Genomic DNA, 22,262 nt, shown 5'->3' with positions numbered 1-22,262 from the left:
AAAGTGTAAAAATGCAAGAAAGGTAAGTATAGCTTTAAGACCTGGTCGCCAATGAAACAAATACTGATATGTGCAGTATCTATCTGGATATGATCACACAGCAACATACAACTCTCCTAAAACTGATCCTATATTCCCCACAATTGCTTGTGAAAGCACTTTCAAACTTTCAAGAGAAAACTTGACACTTATGACTAGATTGTGCAGAACTGAGTGTGTGTCTGTCACTCACTTTTTTCACAAGAATGTTAAAGGACAACATTTAAAAAATATATGGACTTTTAAGACACTGTGAGCAGCATAAAAGTGCAGCATGTTCAAAAGTGGAAACCTTCATCTTGGTATAGCTATGTCAACCAGAGTGTGTGAAGCAGGCTCCCTGGTAAGACGTGGCATTGACAATACTGAACATGTCTCTCCTGACAAAAGACAGGAAGTTCTTCAGCGGGCATAGAGGCTGGCTGGCATGGCGCTCATGGGAGCGACAGAATGTGGTATGAAACGTTACGTCTTCGCCGTTGTACAGCACCCTGATGAACACTTCCCCGCGTTTTGCTCTGCCAGCTTTCTTCTTCGGCTGCCCCTGAGTTGTTGGGGGACTCCTCCACAGTTCAAACACCACCCTCGCAGCAAACCGTGGGAACCTGGCCTCGTCCAGGCCCAGAGCGCTCAGCAGTGGGGCCATGGTGACATCGTGAGCTGAGGAGAGGGTGAAGACCTCCTCGCCTGCTGCTCGAGGCTGTCTGCCAGCCTCGCTGCTCTTGGCAACGCGCTCCATCTTGGAAGCAGTTCGGTTGAGATAGGGGTACATAGCCAGGATGGCGTATTTATGGTACAGCCCAACTCTTCTGCGATCCACTTCATCATCAAGCTGCTGCCGGCGAATCACAGCAAACTGTGCCTTTGTCAGACACCCACCTGTGCCAGCAACACCCACTGGAGCACAGGGGAATGACAGGTCATGGCACAGGTGGCACAGCAGGGAGTCTATAGGGTTAGCAGCTCGCAGCTGGCGAGTGGGCACACCCAAAGTCTGCGCCATCTCTGCGTAATTCCTCTCCAGCTCGGTGTCAGCCACTCTAAGCCGATATTGCCTCCTCTGCTCCTCATCCAGGTATCTGTTCCTGGCAGGACAGTCGCACGCCGAGCCGCAGTACAACGTGCTCCACTGGTGACGCATCGTCAGCTTCGACCAGTCAAAGTCTGGAAGGAAGCCGTAGAGGAATGCCAGTCCACTCTGGAGAGTCCGGCTCTTACCTGTGGTCTCCACCCACAGCTGACGGGGCGACCAATCACGGGAAAGGAGATTGTGATGCTTGTAGGCTTGTTGGAGGAGCTGCCCATTTCGTAGGTGTTGCACCACACCTGGAAAAAGATAGAGACTATTCAAGCAGAGAAAATTAACGTGTCTTCATGGGGGAATTCAAGGAGAGCGGAAAGGTCAACTGAAGCTAACGCCTCCAAATGCCTAGAAGTAGGCTGAGAGCTGAGTGAGGAGGGAGGGAGATTGTGTTTGATTCCTGGCTGCAGTAGACAACATGCTGATGTATTGCTCACACTGGCCTGTGTGAAAGTGTGTAGGGTATGTGAGGAACACATTTTATTTTCTCTCTTGTGTGGTTCCATGTGATATTCATTGTAATAAAAGGTTGCTTGCCTACCTGTCTGTGTGAGTTCTCCCATCTCACAGACACTGTGGTTGGGCAGGCGGGGAACTGAGCTCAGTGGAGACTCCCAGTGGCCTTGTCCTCCCTGACTCATGTGGCTGATAAAGGACTTCAGCAGAGGGTGGGTGGGCTTCCTAGAGAGAGGTGAGGAAATAGTAAGAAGAAAATAAAACAATAAAAAAAAAACACAAGGGAAAAAAATTTTTTTGGCAACAAAAAAAAAAGAAGGCTCCTAAAATCTGCTAGATCTAAGTCTGTGTTACCTTGAGCTGTTTGCAGCTTTATCACAGTGTGCCTCACAATATGATACAATACGATACATGTTCCATGACACCAATAATAAACAACAAAAAAGTTAAAAGTACAGAATTTCTCTATTTATTCACAATATTAAGGACAAAGTGCATTTCTTATTGTAACTTTTTCCACCATTATCTCACTGAAAACTCCCTCTTCTCTAGCCAGGTTTCCAAATTCCATCCAATTCTCATTTGAGCAGCGCAGCTGCAGGGAGAAATAAAGTAGTGAAACTGGAAGGGACGGTTTACTTAAGAGCACCTTAACTTGTTAATTATAAGGATATTGATATTTGCCCTGGCATATCTATTGTAGTATTGGAAGGAAGGATGACAGTATATCACCATATCGATATTTTGACCGACCCGTACTGAAGATATACTGTACGAACTTAATCAGGCGTAGACTTAATCACAGAACACCGTTTTGCCTTGTGCTGGCCTGCTGACAGCCATTTTTTCTGAGTCAGCACTGGCTATATGTCAGTACGTCTTTATATTTTGATATTATAATGGACAGACTGAAGTGTATATTTTAAATGTATATATATATATATATATATATGTCTTTTTTTATTATTTTTATTATTATTATTAATATTTTTGACAGACAGTACAACATTATATAACACCATCACAAAATGCAAGACATTATATACATCCACTGTCCCATTTCAAAAAAAAAAAAAAACAACAACACGACATGTGCCTTAGACTTATATTTAACATTTGACCTCTCATTCTACCACACAAACGCTACATTGGGTTAGCTCTCTAACCTAATATAGATCAGATAAGAATTTAAAAGTTCAATGAGGGAAAAAAAAAGAGCAAAACAAAGAAGAAAGGGAACGTGTCTCACCGTTGGAGTTTTCGCATTATCAAAAGACTCATTACTGGGCTGCATCTTTAACCTTTTTCTTCTTTGTAATCTTAGGAGTAGATTATTATTATACCTAACATAAATATCCATAATACTCACAGTCAAATTGTGATTTTTATGTTCTTTTATCTTGCAGTGTTCTTTGACTGTTTCATCTTTTTTCGGTATTTAAACTGTTTTAAAACTGTTCCCAATAGAAACCTGGATTGAAGTGGTTTTAAAACTGCAATAATAGCAATGGCTTTTTATAATGATATATTTCCCTGCAGTGTGATCTCTGCTCTTTATTACTGCACAAGATCTGCTATGCAAGCAAAACTGCCTAGCCTTAATTAATCCTGTATCCTTCCTCAACTAATTTCAAAATAAACGTTGGGTATAAAATTCAGTCCAGGGTTTGTTTAGGGTTGTATTTTTGTAAACATACATAACAATGACTGCATATGTATGGTTAACAGAACCATTGTAAAATCCAGTCCCAACATCCATCACTAGGTGTCTCCCTAACACTGCTGCGCTACAACTCATGTTCCAATATGTGTGGGTGGGAATATGGGAGATGCAGATATAAAAAGATCAAGGAATGCATTGCTTTGGGACACACACATACAAACACACACAGACAAATTGACCTGGCTTTCGCTAAATCCTCACTTCTTGTGGTTTTGTAAATGTATTGGTCCTCCCAAAAATATATGTAGAAGCACCATGTTGAGGTCAGTAAAATGAGCAGTTGGTGATCTCATAGATTTAGAGATGATTGAAGATTATGTGAAGATTTGTGATAGCTGCAGCTCAGCTGCTCAGATTAAAACCCACACTCTCTCTCTCACACACACTGTTTCCATAGTGATGGTGGACTGGTTCAGGAACATGGCATTAAAAACAGGACCCTCTGTCATCAGCCTTAACTCTCACCTGTAATTATAGTTTTACTGAGCACAGAGAAAACATGACCTAGCAGTGGCATTATGATGAAAATAACTACAAAAAACACACAACTGATGCTGGTGAAAATACCCTACCCCATACTTTATATTTTCAAGGGTGTTATTTTCTTAAGTCATACATGAACACAGAAGGAAGACATGGGTGAAACAATGAAGACTGCAGTCTCCAGTGGGACACAGGGATGTCAGTGAAGAGAAGGACACTAATGTGGACAAAGAGCCAGCCAGGCTGTCTATTCAGCTGATTGTTGCTAAACGGAGAGTACAGATCCCAATTACATTACGCAGGGATTATCATCACTGGATAGGCCAGTAAAAGAGATTAGGAACAGATGGAGGTGGGGGGGGGGGGTAAAGAAGTAGGATGAATTAGGGAAATTAATAAAGAGAAAAGGAAATGAGATGGCATGCTCTCAACTCGGGATGAAAGGAAAAGAGGAGAGTGGGTGGTGTGTCCTGCTGAAGAGAGCGCTTCAGTTAACCGCAGACGGAGACACTGGGTCAGCAAGCTGGTGCCAGGGCGTGCATGCACACACACACATGCACACACACACACACAGTGGTTTATAAAACAGAAGTACCTACATTATTACCAGGACACAGCAATAGCAAAAATGTTCCATCGAAGCCACGCAGCCTCGCTGTTCATTCTCAACTTCAGCTTTCAAACGGTTGAAGTGTTATTGTGGTTATATAATTAAATGGTGCTGATGAGCATGTTTGTCCCTTTCACTACATTTTTTCACAGCCTTTTTCAACTGGAAATATAATTTTGTGTTGCTATCTTAACTTTGCATTACCCATGCCAAAGTCCATAGAGATAATCAGAAAAAGTCCACGTGTCATTTTGAGACCTTCAGTCAGTGACACAAACTTGCCAAACAATGCAGAAGCACTAAATGCAACTTTAGTGTGGGAAATATTTGCAAGGGGTCGCACGGCACAGTCAAATACTATTTGTGAGTAAGTGATAAAAAAAAAAAAAAAAAAACACACTTCAAAAACAAAAAAAATAACATACACTAATTAATACAATTAAAAATAAAAAGTTTTTCACCTGGGAGCAATGCGAGAGGCCATACTGAACCGAGTTATCGTGGATTTTTTTTTCCCCACATAAAGAACATCCTGATGGCTAATGAATAAAAGATGTGGAATCCTTATTCCCTATAAAACATGAACATGGTAGACATTTCGATCCACTCTCGTATCACAGCTGGCTCCATCAGTTTACTGCTGCTCACTTCCTCTTTTCCAGTTGACGGCTGGTGTCGGTTAGTTGAGCATGAGAACGTGACTCACGCTCATCAAGCAAATGTTTGGAATTTGGTGCAGGACACTTAAGTTAACATCAAAACTATCATGAAAAGAACATACTAATGATGCAACTTTCTGTATCAGCTTTGACACACTGTTACTGTATTCATTCCCAAATATATAAAATAAATACAGATTAAAACTGTGTGGAAATACTCTCCACTCTCCCTAACAAACTTTTGACTGGTGTGTCCAAACTTTTGACTGGTAGTGTATATATTAATACATTTATTATTGTTAAAAATTGGGACCAGCTACCCCTGCATCCCACAACAGGATATGGGGGCCTATATGCATGAAATTATCATGGATCTATCAGCTCAAGACAAAACATATATGTAATTTCACCTGAGGATGGCGTGCCTTCTATCCATGGTTTTCTGTAGCATTCAACATCTTGTAGGACTTCTGGGATTTTGTTTTGATGATACAGGTATAGTAATTCTCTGACACAGCAAACCAGAAGAATTCATTCATCAGCAGAGCTGCAGAGCCTCCTTCTTTTATTTATATGACAAGTTTTTTTTCCAATATCGTTTTTATCGTTGCATTCACAACATGGGCCCCTACAGCTGTTTGAAAGCAAGACACTGACTGGTGATGTCCACTTGCCAATCAGGTGGACAATGTCCATTGTCATATATTAATGTTCCCAAATAGATTGTAAAAGCTCTGGTTACTGATTTTGCTTTTCGTTTATGTCCATAGATAAGTCCAACTGTCCACATTAAGGATTGTCTTTGTGGTCAGCACTAATAGGATTGTCATATTTAAGATTGGTCTTGGTCTCACGACCACATCTTGAATTTCTCGGTCGCATCTCTACATATGCGACCGAGATAGGACTTGGGACTTTAAATTCATAACTGATTTATTTGTACAAATCTTTTTGTTACAGGTTTTGTGTGTATCAAACTGGTTTTGTTACTGAAAACTGGGTCATGTTTGTGGGAGTATCCCACAGTTGAAAGCAATCCATTCAAACAGGAGCTTCAAGTAACTGAAGTTCAGCTCGAAACACTAAGAATGAGAAACTAAACCTCCTCCTGTCACTGCTCATAAACACTGGCCACATACAGTACACAGATGTGGACACAGAGAAAACCATCACTGGTTCACTCAAATACCAAGACGGACCACAGTGTTGCATACCCTGCTGTGAGAATACAGTGGAAAAACAAGTCCTAGTGGTTTGGACTGGCAAGAAGCAGCTATGGCAAATCAGCAAAGGGCCCATGGAAAAACCCTTAAACCAGTAAACACAGTTTAAACAGCAGCATGTTAGCATTTAAATCACAGTACCTTTATGCCTCAGTGCAGCCTGAAAGTGATGTCACCATGGCTATAGACTTGTTTAGAGATCCAGAACTGATCACCATGAGGCTGCTTGTGATTCTCTGCTGTGTGTGTCCACATTAAATAATCGATCAGGATGACTGGTGAGTGATCTGTTGGTTTTTTACTGACACGTTATTTCATTCATCCTTATATATATTTATACAGTGTTAACAGATCATAAATGTATCTGCTAAATAAACATTTTTAAACATTATTAACAAACAATATGTAACCGGTCAACTAATTCCAACATCTCCACAAGATGTTTCATTGTTCATCTCCATGACCCAAATTCCTCTTCTTTGTTTCTAAGATGGTAAGTGCTTTTTTTATTTCTATAATCTCATCAATTTCAATAATTCCCAAATGCTAATGGAGAGTGGGTCAACATCAAACCATTTTCTGTAATTTGTTTAAAGCAGAACTATGCAGGATGTTTACCACAATCATACAGCTTTGGTACTGATTGGCACCGGCTATAAGATCGGGCAGCGGTCAAGTAAATTTTAGAGGTTCATCATGGCAGAGCCGGTGAAAAAAAGCTGCGAAAACTGGTGTCAGAGGAAGGGAGGAAGAGGAAACGACTGTCTGACCGTAAAGAGTAAACATCAGACCACCATTTTTCGAATGGCAAGATTTGAAAAACAAAGAACCATGGAAAAAACAGACCCTCAGTATTTTGATTATCTTGTTTTGAAGGTTAAGTGTGCAAAATGTTATTATACACACTGGAACTTCAAGGCCTGCAAGCTAATAACATCACAAACGGCATTATACATCAGTATAATATGTCTTTGTGCTTTTGATCTGGTTTTGATAAAAATCAGTCAAGTATACTGAGCGTGTAACTAAAGAGACAGACAAAGGGTTGAGTGGAGTACCACAGTCAGGATGTAAAGAGGAAGAAAAGCTTGCTAGAGGAATCAGCTGTAAAAAAAAAAAAAAAATCTACTTTCTCACTATACACACATGAAGTCCACTGTGAAAGCTTTGCAACCTCCAACATAAGAGGCTTTTGTGCAGGATGGCCTACTTTGAGATCAAGTTCAAAGCTCAAGTGTATTGAAAATATCTAATAATCAAATGTGCACGACATACCAACTGATTCATATCATTCTGAAACGCAACCAGACTGCGCCAGCTCATAATATTACATCAGGCCTGTTCACATCCAGATGTGCAAAGCTGATGTGGCTGCAGTAATGAGCTCAAGCGCAGAATTAGGTTGCTGGTCGAGATGGAGTCAGGCGCAAGTTACTGACCCACATGGTTGGAATAAGTCACCCACCAGAATGTGGGTGCTGTATTAACCCATTAGAGCCGGGAGAGCGGCTGCGTGTTTTATTCTACCATAGACGCCAGTAAAGCGGATACGTCAATTTTCGGGGGGTATAAGAGTTCCTCGCGACATAGTTTTGAAATTACTTCGCGCAAACATGAAGGACTCTGACAGCGGAGAGATTTCTGAAGGCAGTGATTTTGAGGAGTTTTGTCTTCGTTGACATCATCGCTGATAACTTCGAACGCGCTGAACAAATTGACCGGGATTTATGGTTAAGACATAATTATGTTTGAGACGACGAGGTCGGCGATAATGACGATAAATACCACCTTAATCGACGGAGTGTTTACAACCGTGCAGCAGGGGTGACAGTGGATGTGGATGCAGATGCCACAGCGCTATAAGCTCCATCACCGTCACATGTGAAGCAGACTGTTACAGTCATTACATGCTGTTCTTGTTCTTCACACTCCATCAGGACTAAATCAAGGCACTGACACAAGTTGATATTACTTTATTTTCTTACTGTTTTTTAATTGAAAATAGTTATTCACTTTAATTTTACATATTTGTGTCTAAATAAACTAAATTTTACAAGAAAGCCACAGGTGTAAGCTCTCAAATACTTTTTGAAATGTGTTCCTATATCTGCTACAGAGGCTGAGAAATCAGTCATTTAGTAGCCATTGAAGCTCAGGTTTTAGAGACATTTTTTCCAGGCGCTTCAGGCCTAAATGGGTTAAGACTAAAGCCATGTTTCTACTGTGCAACAGTTTGGCTTGGTACAGTATGGTAAAACTTGTTTGTGATTCCATTCGGAATAGTACCAAAATAACCCACCACCATTCCATTTTTGACACCCTTCCTTTGGCATACCAGAATACAATGGTATGGTATGATATAGTCAGGGTGGAGCTAGACCGGCCTCACCCAGTCAGCTGATTGGGCGACAGAAAAACATAACTCCCTTGTGACCGGTGTTTCTTCAGCAAGCGAAAAAAACAGGAAAGCAGGAAAAAAGAGCAGCTCGATGTCCTCCATTGTTATCTGTTGTGTTGCGTTCAATGTCATGGTTCATTGTCATTGCACCGGTACAATGTTGTGCTACATATCTCGCACTACATATCTCTCTGACGAGATATGTAGTGCGAAATGAGTGCGTCTACCAGGTAAATATAATGTTCAATCAAAACGCAAGCCTGAACCAGGGCTTTACCATTCCAAACCATATCGCACTGTACCAAACCGAACCGACAGAAAGACAGAATTGATTACATTTTCTAGATCTGAAGGTTGAGAAAGTGAAAGTTGAGAAAGTTTTCATATTTAGAGTTCACCTAGACCTCACTTCCTGTATACATACCGTATATAAACTGTAAAAGTGTTGATTTCAGACTCTTGAAGCTCAAGTGCTGAAGTAAGCCTACTTATATTTAACTCCCTCTGAAAAAACAATAGAGCCACTGTGAGAGGAGATAGCTTACAGTGGGGGGGGAAATAAATAATAAAAGATAAAGATGACAGATTACAACATAATTAATCAAAGGAGAAAATTTTAATTTCAGTGTGTAAGTGTGTCTGTTTTTCACCTTCATTCCTACTCTGCCAGAGCTGCTAAATGAGGATGTTGCTCAAGTCGTCAAATCTGCCTCGAGAGACTGTAAATGTGTTTGTGTTTATGTATGTTAATCCATCTGTGCCAGAGCACAGCAGAGCACATGCAGCAAAACAAATGCACTTGCTATCGCTGATGCATGAAATAGCTTGAGTACCTGCTGCTGGACAGGGTGCAGTCGATGGAGGGTCGTTTGGTCTTGGGGATGGAGTAGAGTGGGTAACGGTCTCCATGACGAATCATGATGTGGACAGAGAGCAGCTTGTAGTCGGCAGGACTGTGACCTGTCAGAGGATAGTTTCATCAGTAGCCACATAAAAGCTTATATTATGAAATAAAACAGCATGTTAGAAGACGGCCAAGGGAAGTATGTACGTGCATTGTAGTGTTTGATGAGGAATATGTAAAATTTAATGAGAGCTGAGGTCAAGTTATTTGTCAACTTTTGCCTCCATCTAAAAGTTCAGATATGCACTACCAAATGAATTATATCAATTTACATCACGTAGCCTACATACTTGTGTAAATTAAAGTGTCAAAAGTGCTTATGACCTGATATTCAAGGCAATGTGTGGGCACCATTCCTGCAGAAAGCAGAATTAGCCAGGATTTTTACCCCAAACTTAACAGCTTCAGAGTGATTGTTATGGTTAAATGCCTTGTTGCGGGGGATATCAGGGGCTGTCTCCACCCCCCCTACTGAATGTCAGTGGCGTTCAAAAGTAGAGTAAACATTGGACTGACTTTTTTTAAACAATGGTAAGAACTGAAAAACACAGAAGCATGGAAAAGTGATGCCGACCAGCATGAACATAGCTCCACAGCTTGTGTTCGGGCCAGGAGAGGGGAAGGGAGGGGGAGAGTCAGCGCTGAGTTTCTATGACAGCGAGGATAAAGCAATAAAGAATGTACTCCAAATTATTGTAGGGGGAGCTCCGTAGAGAAAAGTGCGAAAAAAGCAAAAAAAAAAAAAAAACCTGAACTATCACTTAAAGCTGATCACCTCCCAAAATTGTATTAAAGCTAATATTAAGTACATAGAAGACAGCAGGGCAGTTTCAGGGTAAAATCTGTAAATCCAGCTTTTCCGAAGAAGTAAAAAAATGCTTCTGCTCAAAGGACTTTAATTAAAGGTCTATGAGCAGTGCCTTCTACAACTAGTCTTAAGTGGTGAGGGGAAAGAAAAATACCAGGCTCCACACTGCCGTGCTGTAGAGAGCACACTGCAAGCTTTATGGATGTTGCAATCTGGAGGAAATGATTTAACACATCCCCTGAGTACCGACACAATAAATCTGACATTATTGCTACATTATATACGATATCAATCAAATCATCTGTCAAATCAGTGGGAGAGATGCACTAAATTTGATTTTGATGCCCTTAAACTGGAAAGAAATGCTTCAATGAGTCTAAAGTCTTTCAGAAATAAGTCACACAACAGCATATACATGTTTGCAACAAAGTCATTGCACTTAATGCTCTTGGCCTATAGATTAGAATGTTTTTGTCCATGGGCCCCGAGTGTAGCTCTCACCCTCCCAAGCCTGTTCTGTGTGGTTGGGGGTGTTGCAATAACCATAAGCCTCCAAAATGGGGTTGGGTTGCTGGATGTGCAGCACCGGGAACACTCTCTTCCTGCTCTTTCCCAGAGCCACCCCAAAGCCTCCACCTATAGCCTGGAAGGGTTGCTCCTCCACTATTGGAGTGGTCGGGATCAGGTTCACTGTGGCAAAACAAAAACAAAAAATAAGAAAAGAGAGGGTATTGAGAAAATAAGTGAGAAGGGAGCGCCAACACAAAATCACAAAAATTGAGGAAAACAACACCAAGACTTCCTGCACACCTCCTGTGGCATGTCAAGCCATAGTTCCCTGTGATTAAGGCTCTTAAAATTAAATAAATAACATCAAGGACATCGACTGATGATTGGCTTGGTAGCAGTGGTTAATGTAACCTTGACTTATTTCCAATGACATTTGCAATAACAATGTTTAGGACAATATTAGAAAATACTAAACTGAGAAAAGGCACAGTATCTCTGCGTGATCTGAAGAATCCACTTAGGTAATGATCACGGAAATCTGGCTAGCGCCCAAACATAATGCTCACAATGGCAAAGATAACATACTAATGTTTGACAACTCTTATATTTACAATGTGCACCACACGCTAGTTTAGCACGTGTGCACAATGCACACAGAGTACAGCTGATGCCGATGGGAATTAGTTTCGGTCACAAATCACAGTGTTGGACAAAATTAAGTTTGACCCGATGATATTGCTCAATGAAAAATCAAAGAATCAACCACTTCCATTTTCTTTTACACATCAAACTTGTAAATGAAATGAAATTTCAGGGGATCAGTCCTGGTTCACGATAAGAAAGTATTCTCATGCTGACAGTGAGATGAAAAGTCATAGAATTATAATTTCACCATATGCAACTATCATCAATCTCAAAATGTCATGGTTATCCATCCAATAGAGCTCTGGGAGCTGATGTCACACAGCCAAGGTAAGACCCTCTGACAGGAAACAATGCTGTTCACCTCTAAAGATGTATATTATATATAAGAAGAGACATCTTCGCCAACTGTTTTCATCATAAAATTGAAGATGGTTGATCGATGTTGTGTCAAAGCAGATGGAAACAGGCAAACAGGAGAACATTTTACCGAATCCCCACAGATCCAGAGAGACCGCTACAGCAAGGAGAAGAAGAGGGAGCAACAGGAAATGACAATGACAAAATTGAATCTTTGACTGCTCTGCTTATGTTTGCTGTCATGGATTGATCTGTTTGAAATAAAAAAAATAAAAAACACAACACTTATTTACATTACACTGTTGCTAATGCACCGGGCAGTGTAAAACCTTTGCATATATTTAGCCTGTGGACTCTAGAGTTCAATGTTTGTCAAAAAGTAACTATAGAGTAAGATGAAGGGAAGTTAATCAGAAAGTCGAAGATGTCAGGATACTGCAGGTCTAGAATAATGTCCTCTCCACCTGGTTCCAAATTCCTAAAAAGCATGTTGGGGCATTATAAGGATCAGATATATTCACTCTGTTAAAGTTTTTCAATATATTGGTAAATCCCTGTGGATGTAAAGTACGGAATGAACTCAGGTTCAGGTTGAATCTGGTGCTGGAATTCAACCTGTCAGAGTTCACTGCGTTCATTTTTGCTGCATCACAGTGGTTCATAAAAACCGGGTCATGCAACATCAGGAGGTCTACATAGTGATGTTGGAAAAAAACTCAAACTTAAGAATTTGTTCTTGCAACTGATCTTTATACACATTATCTAAAAATCCAAATGTACAAATCCAAAAAAACATTCAACTGAGCAGGCAATGACAGGGTGTCTGAGACAAAGTTTGCCAACGCAGCCATAGTTCATCTCCATGTCAACAGCTCTATATCCGCAAACTCCTCAGTGTGACCATTGTGTTGCCTGGATGCCAGTGACCCCTGAGAGAGCGACATCCAACAAGGGGTTATAGCTGTTGTGGGAAATGCAAGGACCATTCACAAATGTCCATCTCTGAAGAAAAACAGCTGAAGAAAGACCCATGCACCCCTTTGGAAAAACACATTCCCAAATCTTACATTAGTCTCACACATGCCCATATTCCCATAAAGTAAAACATTTAGAATTTAATATCCCTGCTCCCTGCTTGCTGTTGAAGCCATGGAACAGTGTTAACAGAAGAACATTAGAGAATAGAGTAAAGATATTGTCATTGAATAAGTGAAGTACTAGTAATTAAGTGGCAGTGCAATGATTCGGTGCCTCCTATAGTCCACAGTGATGACATCTGCAAACTTCACAATGATGTCACAAGATGAGTGTCGATTGCTGATAAAAGGTACACACAGAGGATACAAACATTGGTGTTGGTTGTGTCCAGGTGTGTCAGGGTGGAGAGCAAAATGGTGGAGATGGCAGTTGGCTGGGGGGCGAAAGGCAGGACACACAACAAAATTCGAGGAGTTTGGCAACTCTCGGCTACATAAAAACAAAAAATTGCTTAAGCAACACTTAATCGTCCATTGACAACAACACCACCTTTGGCTGTTTGATTCCTGAGTTGAATGTTTGTCAAAAAAACAGATTGTGTCTATTTGTTTCCCTCCAGACTCTTGCAAACTCTCAGTGACTCTCTGGAGTAAGATGTAGGGAAGTTAAGATGTCAGTATAGTGCAGGTCTGGAATAATGTCCTCTCTGGCTACCTCCAAACTTGTAAAAAGCACAACAGGGGGCATTATAAGGATGTGATATGTTTAATCTGTCAAGCTTTGTGACACAACGGTCGATCTCTGTTCATTTAAAGTGTGCAGTGATCTGTGACATGTTGAATCCAGCACCATCCCATTAATTTTTTCATGACATCCAAAGCCTTTTTAGTCTCTTATTCACAAATGGAATGGACAAAGGATAGTGGCTTTACAATCCACAAATCTGATTTGAGCCAAGATTAATATCCTCCTCAGCACAATTAATTAAGCACTAATGCTCAGTAACACAGCAGAGGTGAGGGATATACTGATAAGCTTCTTATTTACCCTCACTGCTGATCTGAATCATGTAATACAATGTTATATAGAATGTTATCTCTTGCCTATTTAGAGTACAATTGTATTTCTTGTTGCTCATGTTGACTCATCACTGCCAAACTAAATTGACAGCTTACTGAATCATTAGTGCTGCATGGAACAATGAGGGGAAAACGCTGTGATGACCGACACCATAAGAAAGACAGTCCTTGCATTATTATTGCAAAACACACAACGCACTACAGAAGGATCAGCTTCCCACCTCACACATGATAAACTGCTGCCTGTCACAAGTTAAGACAAGTTAGTTCAAGCAACAGGCAGCTGCAGTTCACTCCACTTAAGCACCTGTACACAGGGAAATTTGTTCAGGAGGACCTGCAAAGGGTTTGTGTTGTTTAGGTGTTTCACTCACTCGTAACTGGTGTTTTCGGAGCCCTGAAACACTTTTTTTTGAAAATGGGTTGAAAATGAGTGTGTATGAAGACATTCCTTGAAACAATGCCATGTTCACAGAAAGCTTTGTCAAGGGAAAGTTGTGTTTCCGTGTGCAGAAGATCTAATGACTCTCCTTTGGCATACATGACGTGTGGTAAAATTGTTAAGAACAGGTTCTTAAACAGCAGATGTATTAGGTACTGGCACACCCCAGCTTAATAAACAGTTTAAGACAAATAATTGCAGTCAGTGAAGATTTTACTCACTTAACATTAGTATCACCCGATAGATTTTACACATGCTTAGGTTTAAGCAGGGGTGTGATTGGCAAAGGACAAAAAAAAAAGGAAAATATACGGTGCACGCTGACGCGACAGCATTGTGTTTCAAAAATTTAAATAAAGTACAGTAGCCGACATGGAAAAGAGTGATGTTTAAAAAAAATAAAATGTAAATGCTCTTTCACTACTCACAGAGACTTTCATCTTGGGAGAGATGGCCTCAGTGCCACAATATCCATCTTGAAGTGAAAGTGGTTGTCAAAGAAACACTGCTAGAGATGTATGTTCAGTGTTTAATGAAATATACTGTTTAGTTTTAGAATCAATTTGTCAATTACTTTCTCGATTAATCAAATGGGTTTTTTGTCCATAAAGCTAAAAAATCACAAAGGTTGTATTAATTGTAAAAAAAAAAAGATCTCTCTAAAATCAATTAATTCGTTGCAGCCCTACTGGTTATCTAAATGTTTCACGAATGTTACATGATAACAAAAAAAATGCCCAGCGGGCATTGCCCGGTACACCCGATGGCCAGTCCATGCCTGCACACCCCTGTTTATGATACGTTAAGAATAAATTAATCTCTTTATCTCGCCATCAGACGACTATAGAACTGAAAGCTTAGGACTTAGGAAAGCAGGCTATACCTATGGCTTCAAGGATAATTTAAGCACATCAAACACACAAAACCAACAATTATGGTGCTTCAAAGATGGATAAACAATCATCAAATTGCAATGTACAAAGAGATTTCCATCTCTAATGTTGCTACATGACCATGATTTTTGGGAGAAAAACATTTAAAAGGAGTTTGAAGAAGGTGCTTTTAATAGCTGATACAAAAAAAGTTAACTGTAAAGCAGCCGTCTCAATGAGCCAGGCTGCCAACAAAAAACAGACACGCACTTCTTCTGCTTTTATTTCTCACTTCAACAGTGGGACATCACTTCTCGGCAGCTGATGGCACTTGAAGCACAAGATGTCGAGGCAGTTGAGGACCGTATGCTAAAGCAGTAAAAGTGCTCTTGATGTTAATTATCTTTAAAGAGCAACATCTGAACAGTGGCTAAAGTGATCTCAATCAAGACTGGTCATACCGCAATAAATAACAGAAAACAGACCTAATGATAAATGTATCTTTTCAATATGAACCTCCTCTCTATCTCTGACAATAAGGTCTTTGTTAAGAAGAATTATGTTTTTCCTCTATGTAAATAGGGTTAAGTTTAAAAACTCACCACTGATGAGGAGGAAAAAAAGACGTGCGGCAGCAGCAGAGACCATTTTGACGATGGCTTGGTAGCTTGAGGTCTCGTCGCACACACAGTGGAGCTCATTCATTACCACAACCTGTCCCCCTCTCTGCTCTGTGCCCAATAGACTGCCAAACACACACTTGCACGCACAACACACACACACTGAGCTAGTGTCTGCCTGAGCTAGCCAAACTTTCAGAGGGCCAGCTTAGTCACAGTCGCCGCACAATGAGGCTTTTGTAAACTGGCTGTATACTGAGTGCATACACAGCACTAGCACCCAAAGTATAACACATTCATACACATTCACACCACAAATGGCTAAAGCAATATTCATTTCCTACATGGGATCTGCAGCACAGCAGGAGGCAATGTGACAGTGCTGACATCTCAATTTTACACCAATAAATGTCATCAATCTCTTTGGTTTTAATGATTAAAGGTTTATGTCATTAAATTCAATAACACTCTCTGCTGGGAGTCAGCAAACACCGGAGCAACGCGGTTGCTGCCGATCTAACACACCCTTGCTGGAAAATATCCAAGGTACAGTATGTCCTCACCAGGGCTTACATTAGCCGGTATCTGCCAGAGTTTGGCCGGTGTCATGTGAATTTGGCCGGCAAAAAAAATCTGTCAAAGGCAAAAATTATTTTATGTCTGAGACATGCTTATGTCAAAATGCCATAAGGATGAAGCACCATAGAAGTTCAATCACCCTGCCACAACAGCCGAATGAAACTTAAGGGACAGGAAATTACATCAGCCACAGAGGCTACTGGGAGCTAACAGTAGTTATAATTTGGAAAAGTAATCAACTGCTGTAGCAGGCACATTACTGTCATATATAACATGTATCCATGGGACAGATAAATCCTCTGAGGGTGAAAGTTTGTGTTGGACCCTGTGCTGCACTGTGCAGCCAAGAATAGAATTTTGTGGGCTTCTGGTTTTCGGATGCCGTAGCCCTCGCCAGCACTCTCACGTGTTTTATGGACAAAGTGGAGCTCTGCAAGACAACAATTCCAGGAATTAAGCGCATTCTGATGTCCCAGTGAGCGCGGAAGTCAACGTCGCATGCTTTATCTCCTGTACTTAGACTGAGGAGGACCACAAAAACAGGAGTGAGTCATCTTTTTTCACACTTTAGGGCCCTATGATTTCCGTGTTAACGGAATCGCGGACGGAATCGCGGAATTGGCCAATAAAAAACGGAATCTAATGTTAAACGCTGAATATCGCGGAAATTGACATAATGTGACTGAAATGCTGTCCCACCACCCGTGCATCTCCTCACAAACACTCACCCAGCCAGGGTTTCCCCCAGTGCGTGTTGCTAAACCGCTGAACAAGTGCGCTCAACCGCATGTAACTGGCGAGTGTCCCCTTGTCCAGGTGCTGATTGAAACTCAAGTCACACCATCAAATACGCCATTATTACAGTTATATTGTGATGTCAATAAAGATGTCATATTTAAGAAAGCACTGATAATTCGGCAGCCGAAACACAGCGAGTACACTGTGGAACATCGCCTATTATATGCTGGAAAGTCTCTTTGCGCAAAAGTGAAACTTATGAACTCCCTGCGACATTCACTTCACACCAGAGAACATTATTTCTCTTTGAGCAGTTAACTAAAGAGATCAGCTCATCTGATGCATCTGTTATTATCTTAATTGCATCGTTGTAGGGGTAAAACAGCATGTAGAGAAATTATCCAGAAATCTGTCTGCACCAGATGAGGGGGCACTACCACTTTTTTATTTATGTTAATTATTTTACTTTTAAATGTGACCAGCATTGCATGGCTTGTTTTGAGATTCACTGACCCGATTTACTTAATTAGGATTTAACTTAAGTTAAAACAATTGAACAATCGAGAAGTCAGTGGATTCAAGAAGAAAGTTGCATTTCAAAGGACATTTTATTCACCGACACAAAAGCACACACTCTATGGTGGTAAAGTACGTGTAAAAGGTAAAAAAAATGGAATTAAAAAAAACATTTAAATGGAAAAAACGGAATTCTGAAAAATTAAAACGGAAAAAATTGAATTTGGAAAAAAATAAAACAGATTTCATATGGCCCTACACTTTGGCGACTGATATGGCCTCCAGTGTCCCAAATATATGGATTAAAATTATTAAAAGTGGATTTTGCATAATATGGAACCTTTAATAGTCTTTTTATTTTATCTTGTCGAGAGTTTCCTGTGTCATCGTGTGACCAATGCAGCGCAGAAGTCAAACAGCTCCGGGTAATGTGCACATCAGCTTGATGATGAACTGAACAGGATGTCTAGAGCTAAACAGACATCTCTGGGACAGTTTTTGTTAAAAAATAATTATTTTGGGGAAATCTACCCTGACTGGGCAAAGCTGGGCAAGATCGCCACCATAATTCCTGTGTCCAGCACGCCTGCCAAAATGCGGATTCTCGCTCCAAAAACCGAATCAAAAACAGCCCAAAGAAATGATTTCACCCTGAACAAAGTGACAAGGTTGATGAGGACCATACGTTGTCACAAATACTAAGACCATTTTAATTTCACAAAAGCAGCCCAACACTTCCCTTCAATGAAACACAGACACAAACCGACATATGCAGAGGATCGTGACATTTGGACCAAGTCGTGTTTTCATACGTTATTATTTATTTAAATCCTCATTTGAATGTTTGACAGTTTTACCAACCACTGTCAATGAATAAATAAAGAATGAATGAATAAAGTCAGTCTGAAAAGACTAGATATCACTAGAACATGTCCTGTCTTTAGAGATTTCACACACATGGGTGATAAACGTGTTGAACCATAAAGAAGTAGGAGTAGTAAATACAGTAAATACAGTCGGATGGGTGTCACTCGTGCGGCTGATTTGTGCATTACTTTATTGTTAAGTATTTAGGTTTATGACAGAATGTTGCTAGATTTGTGCTCGTCGGTTTTTAATTTAATTTTATTTTTTTAAAGTCACTGGCGGTATAGTTTTGTGTCTTGGAGCTTATCGGTAACTGTACATTTCAAAAAGGTCACTGAAGTGATAATCCCTGCTTCAACTGTGAGTCAAGAGTGAGAGTAGGAATTGGAGGAATGCGAAGAAAAGAATTTGCTAAATACCCTGAACTCTGCCAACTGAACAGTTGCTGATGGACTGGTTATGGAGAAGTTACAGAAACTGGCTGTGGTGGGAAAAAATCACCACGATTAAACTGTCAAACAACTTTAAGTTCAACTCCACAACTACACATGCCTCAAGTGTCTTCTCCATTTCATTTAATCACTGAGCTCACCTCAGCTCAGGCGGTATTCATTTCTCCCTTTCAATATTTCTCAGTGTAAATCTACCCGATTCTACAGCAGCACTTAACATCCATCAGATTCTCCCCTTCATTCACACTCGGCAGTCGTCCTCTCTGTGGAGCACTGTGAGCTCTGTAACACACTCATCCTCTGGGTGTCCTTCATGTGTCAGTCAGCACAGATGCAGTCGTTTGTCGCCATGCACAATTTTAATTTCAGGCTGCCTGGAGCCAGAGAGAGGCATTTACTCTGCCAACAATCATCCTCCATCATTCAAGATTCCCACTGTGGTCAACGAACAACAATAAACACATGGATGGGCTTTTCTCAAAAGCAGGGGGAGCATGAATGACTGCAGACAACATAGTAAATAAAAGTGAGCAATATCAGAAAAATTGGAACAAAAACCGAAGCTGACCATTTATTAAACATGAGGAGAAATCCCATATGATTTCATGCTATGCTTCTCCAAGATAATAGCTCAAAACCTTCTCTGCGTATTGAATAAATGATGACACGACAGCAGCTTTACTCCAACAGTAGTCTTGATAAAAAAAATTAAGTGAGAGCATTTTTGAAAGGGACTATTCTCACAAGAAATGTACACCTGATTAAGAATTAATCTATTCATGTAAATTTCTGATGCAAACAACTGGAGGTCAAATCGAAGAAAGATGTAAAGATCAGATAAAAAAAAAAGAAGAAAGATGCAACTTAAAAAAATTGCACTGGGGCATTTTTAAATGTGGTTGTAGAAGGTATTGACACATACTGTAGTCAGCTAAGTGTCTACTGGAATAGAGTATGAAACAATCAAAAAATAATAATAAATTAAGAAGAAAAAAAATTATCATTTCAACAATGTGCTTGATTGAATCAACGGAATGTTGAAAGTACAGGCACAAACACATGCATTACTGCATCATTACATTCAATACACCTTAACCAATGAACTGGTTAAATGTCACACGGTGTGAATGTCTGCCTCATCTAGTAAGCTTTGGCAAAGATACCTGGACAAGAGCTATCGCAGAAGTGTAAAATCTGACACAGCATAATCTTGATTAGAACATGTTGGTTTCGATGACGCACGGGGAAAGAAGTGAGCTGGACAAAATCATGCTGTGTAAAACCAAACTAAAACTTTGACAACACAACCAATGTGCGACAATGTATCGTGTTACCACTCGCCATTGGAGGATAAACAGCTCCTGCTGTTGCCGATGATCAGCAAAATAAATAGTAAAAAAATGTGTTACTCTCACTATTAGTAATATATTAAAAAGATACAAAACAAATATTTTATCAGTGATTGCATTCATAAAAACAAATTGTTCTAATCCAATGACAACTTAATTTGTGGCGCATCTATTACCAGAGGATGGCAGCAGCAGCAAACATTTAGTTTAGGGATGCACAATTATTGGCATTATATCGGCTCAAGCACTCCTGATATACAGTATTAGCATGTCGGATATCGGCAAAAATTCCAATATCGTGCATCCCCAATTTAGACTTTGTGTGTTTGCAGAGGTGATAAAGTTTACAGGATTCTTGAATGCATCTTGAAGTTGCTCCCCTAAGCTGAACATGCTGTAGATCCCAAATGAAGTGATGAAATTTACCATGGCATCTTGTGCCAAACCCTAACCCTGTGAACCCAGCATTAGTTTCACTACCTCTATTTTTGCTAAAAATGACCATCCCTACGATCTATCGTCATAATCTTATGCAGAAAGTTCTAGACTGAGTTTCATTCAAACTGTACCAGAAGCATCAGTCTGTGTTTTTCCAATCATTCAAGTGAGGCAGGAATATACAGAGACTCTCCTTTTATTGAGCAATGGTTTCCTTGCATTCACTGTGGCTAGTAAACTGGGAAATGCTGTCTAGACAAAAAAAAAACACAGGAGGTGCCAAACAATGACTTAATAGTGGAAAAGAGACAATTCCATACAGCTCAGCATACACCAGCAGATGTGAGCTTGTATCAACTGAGTCTCACAGGGTCCCACTCTAGGTGGTGGATATTTATAGGAAGTCTGCAGGGGTCTCTTCTTTGTTTTTGGTATGAATAAGAAAAAAACGACGGGATGTGAATGTATGCACACAGAAGCAAAAAAAGAACACAATTGTTTCTCCAGAGAGCACTGACATGGGAGACATAAACAGTAAAATAACAGTGCACTTACAAAACTGAAGGCTCAAACTGATGATGGCCAGCAATGCCCCGCCCACCACCACCAGGAGGAGGAAACGGTTGCGAGCCAGCATCTTGTCATGTGATTGGTCCGCGTCCCTGACCGTCAGCCATCCAGACTACAGCTCATACCAGCGACCTGGAAACAAGGAGTACTGCATTTTCATCTAATAGCAGGGCATATTTTATGATTGGTTACCATTTTATCTCTGTTACTAGTTGCAACTTCACGGTAGCAGTTTAATTTTATTCTTATTTTGCCTTCCATGGAGCCGATTGTAACATTGAGCCATGGACAGCATACTTTTTTTTTTGTCTTTTGTAGCACCCTGGCATATTTAGAGAAATGTTTAGTAAGTATTCATCTCAAGTAAACCAATAAAATAATAATGAAACTTGTTTTAATTATTAAAACAACATTCAAACAGATCAATTGATTAATTATGAAACTATTTTATTAACTGGTTAATAATCATATGATCAAATTATTGTTGCAGTACTATCTTAAATTATTCAAAACGTATTAAAGGAATCCCTCCACCATAAACACACACGTTATACCGGTCATGTTCATGAATACTACATGCAAGGCCAAAGGGTTGGAAACTAAACAGAAACCTGGAGATGGACTGCAGTAAGTGTATGCCTACACACAATCAACCCTAGCATTAGATGGTCTAAAACTAAAAACATGCTTCCCAGGGATCTTGGGTTAGTCTTTGTAATTTTATTTCACAAATGTTGAGGACCTGTGGGAACCCTGGTTGTAGTACTCTACTCATGATTCTACATTTAGAAAGCTCAAGGCCAGAACATCATTTTTGTGAGTGGATGGTAAATTTCTTCAAATGCAACCAATAAGATATGATGTTT

The 22,262-nt window shown here is 40.2% G+C and overlaps 1 protein-coding gene across 1 annotated transcript; it reads right to left on the bottom strand.

The window, feature by feature from the left end:
* Positions 1 to 352: 352 nt before the first annotated feature.
* On the bottom strand, positions 353 to 21,503 carry pxylp1 (2-phosphoxylose phosphatase 1; the record flags this gene model as incomplete). Its single annotated transcript, XM_083887304.1, has 5 exons — positions 21,382 to 21,503; positions 10,886 to 11,074; positions 9,506 to 9,632; positions 1,662 to 1,801; positions 353 to 1,365 (listed from the first exon to the last, which is right to left on the bottom strand). The coding sequence occupies exons 1-5, from the start codon at positions 21,461 to 21,463 to the stop codon at positions 353 to 355; spliced, it is 1,551 nt and encodes a 516-aa protein (XP_083743430.1). The 5' UTR covers positions 21,464 to 21,503.
* Positions 21,504 to 22,262: the final 759 nt, after the last annotated feature.

The sequence above is a fragment of the Microchirus variegatus genome (assembly GCF_963457635.1).
Source record: "Microchirus variegatus genome assembly, chromosome: 3".
Classification (NCBI taxonomy): Eukaryota; Metazoa; Chordata; class Actinopteri; order Pleuronectiformes; family Soleidae; genus Microchirus; species Microchirus variegatus.
The sequence above is the reverse complement of the archived record's forward strand: the minus strand, read 5'-3'. Positions and strand labels throughout refer to the sequence as shown.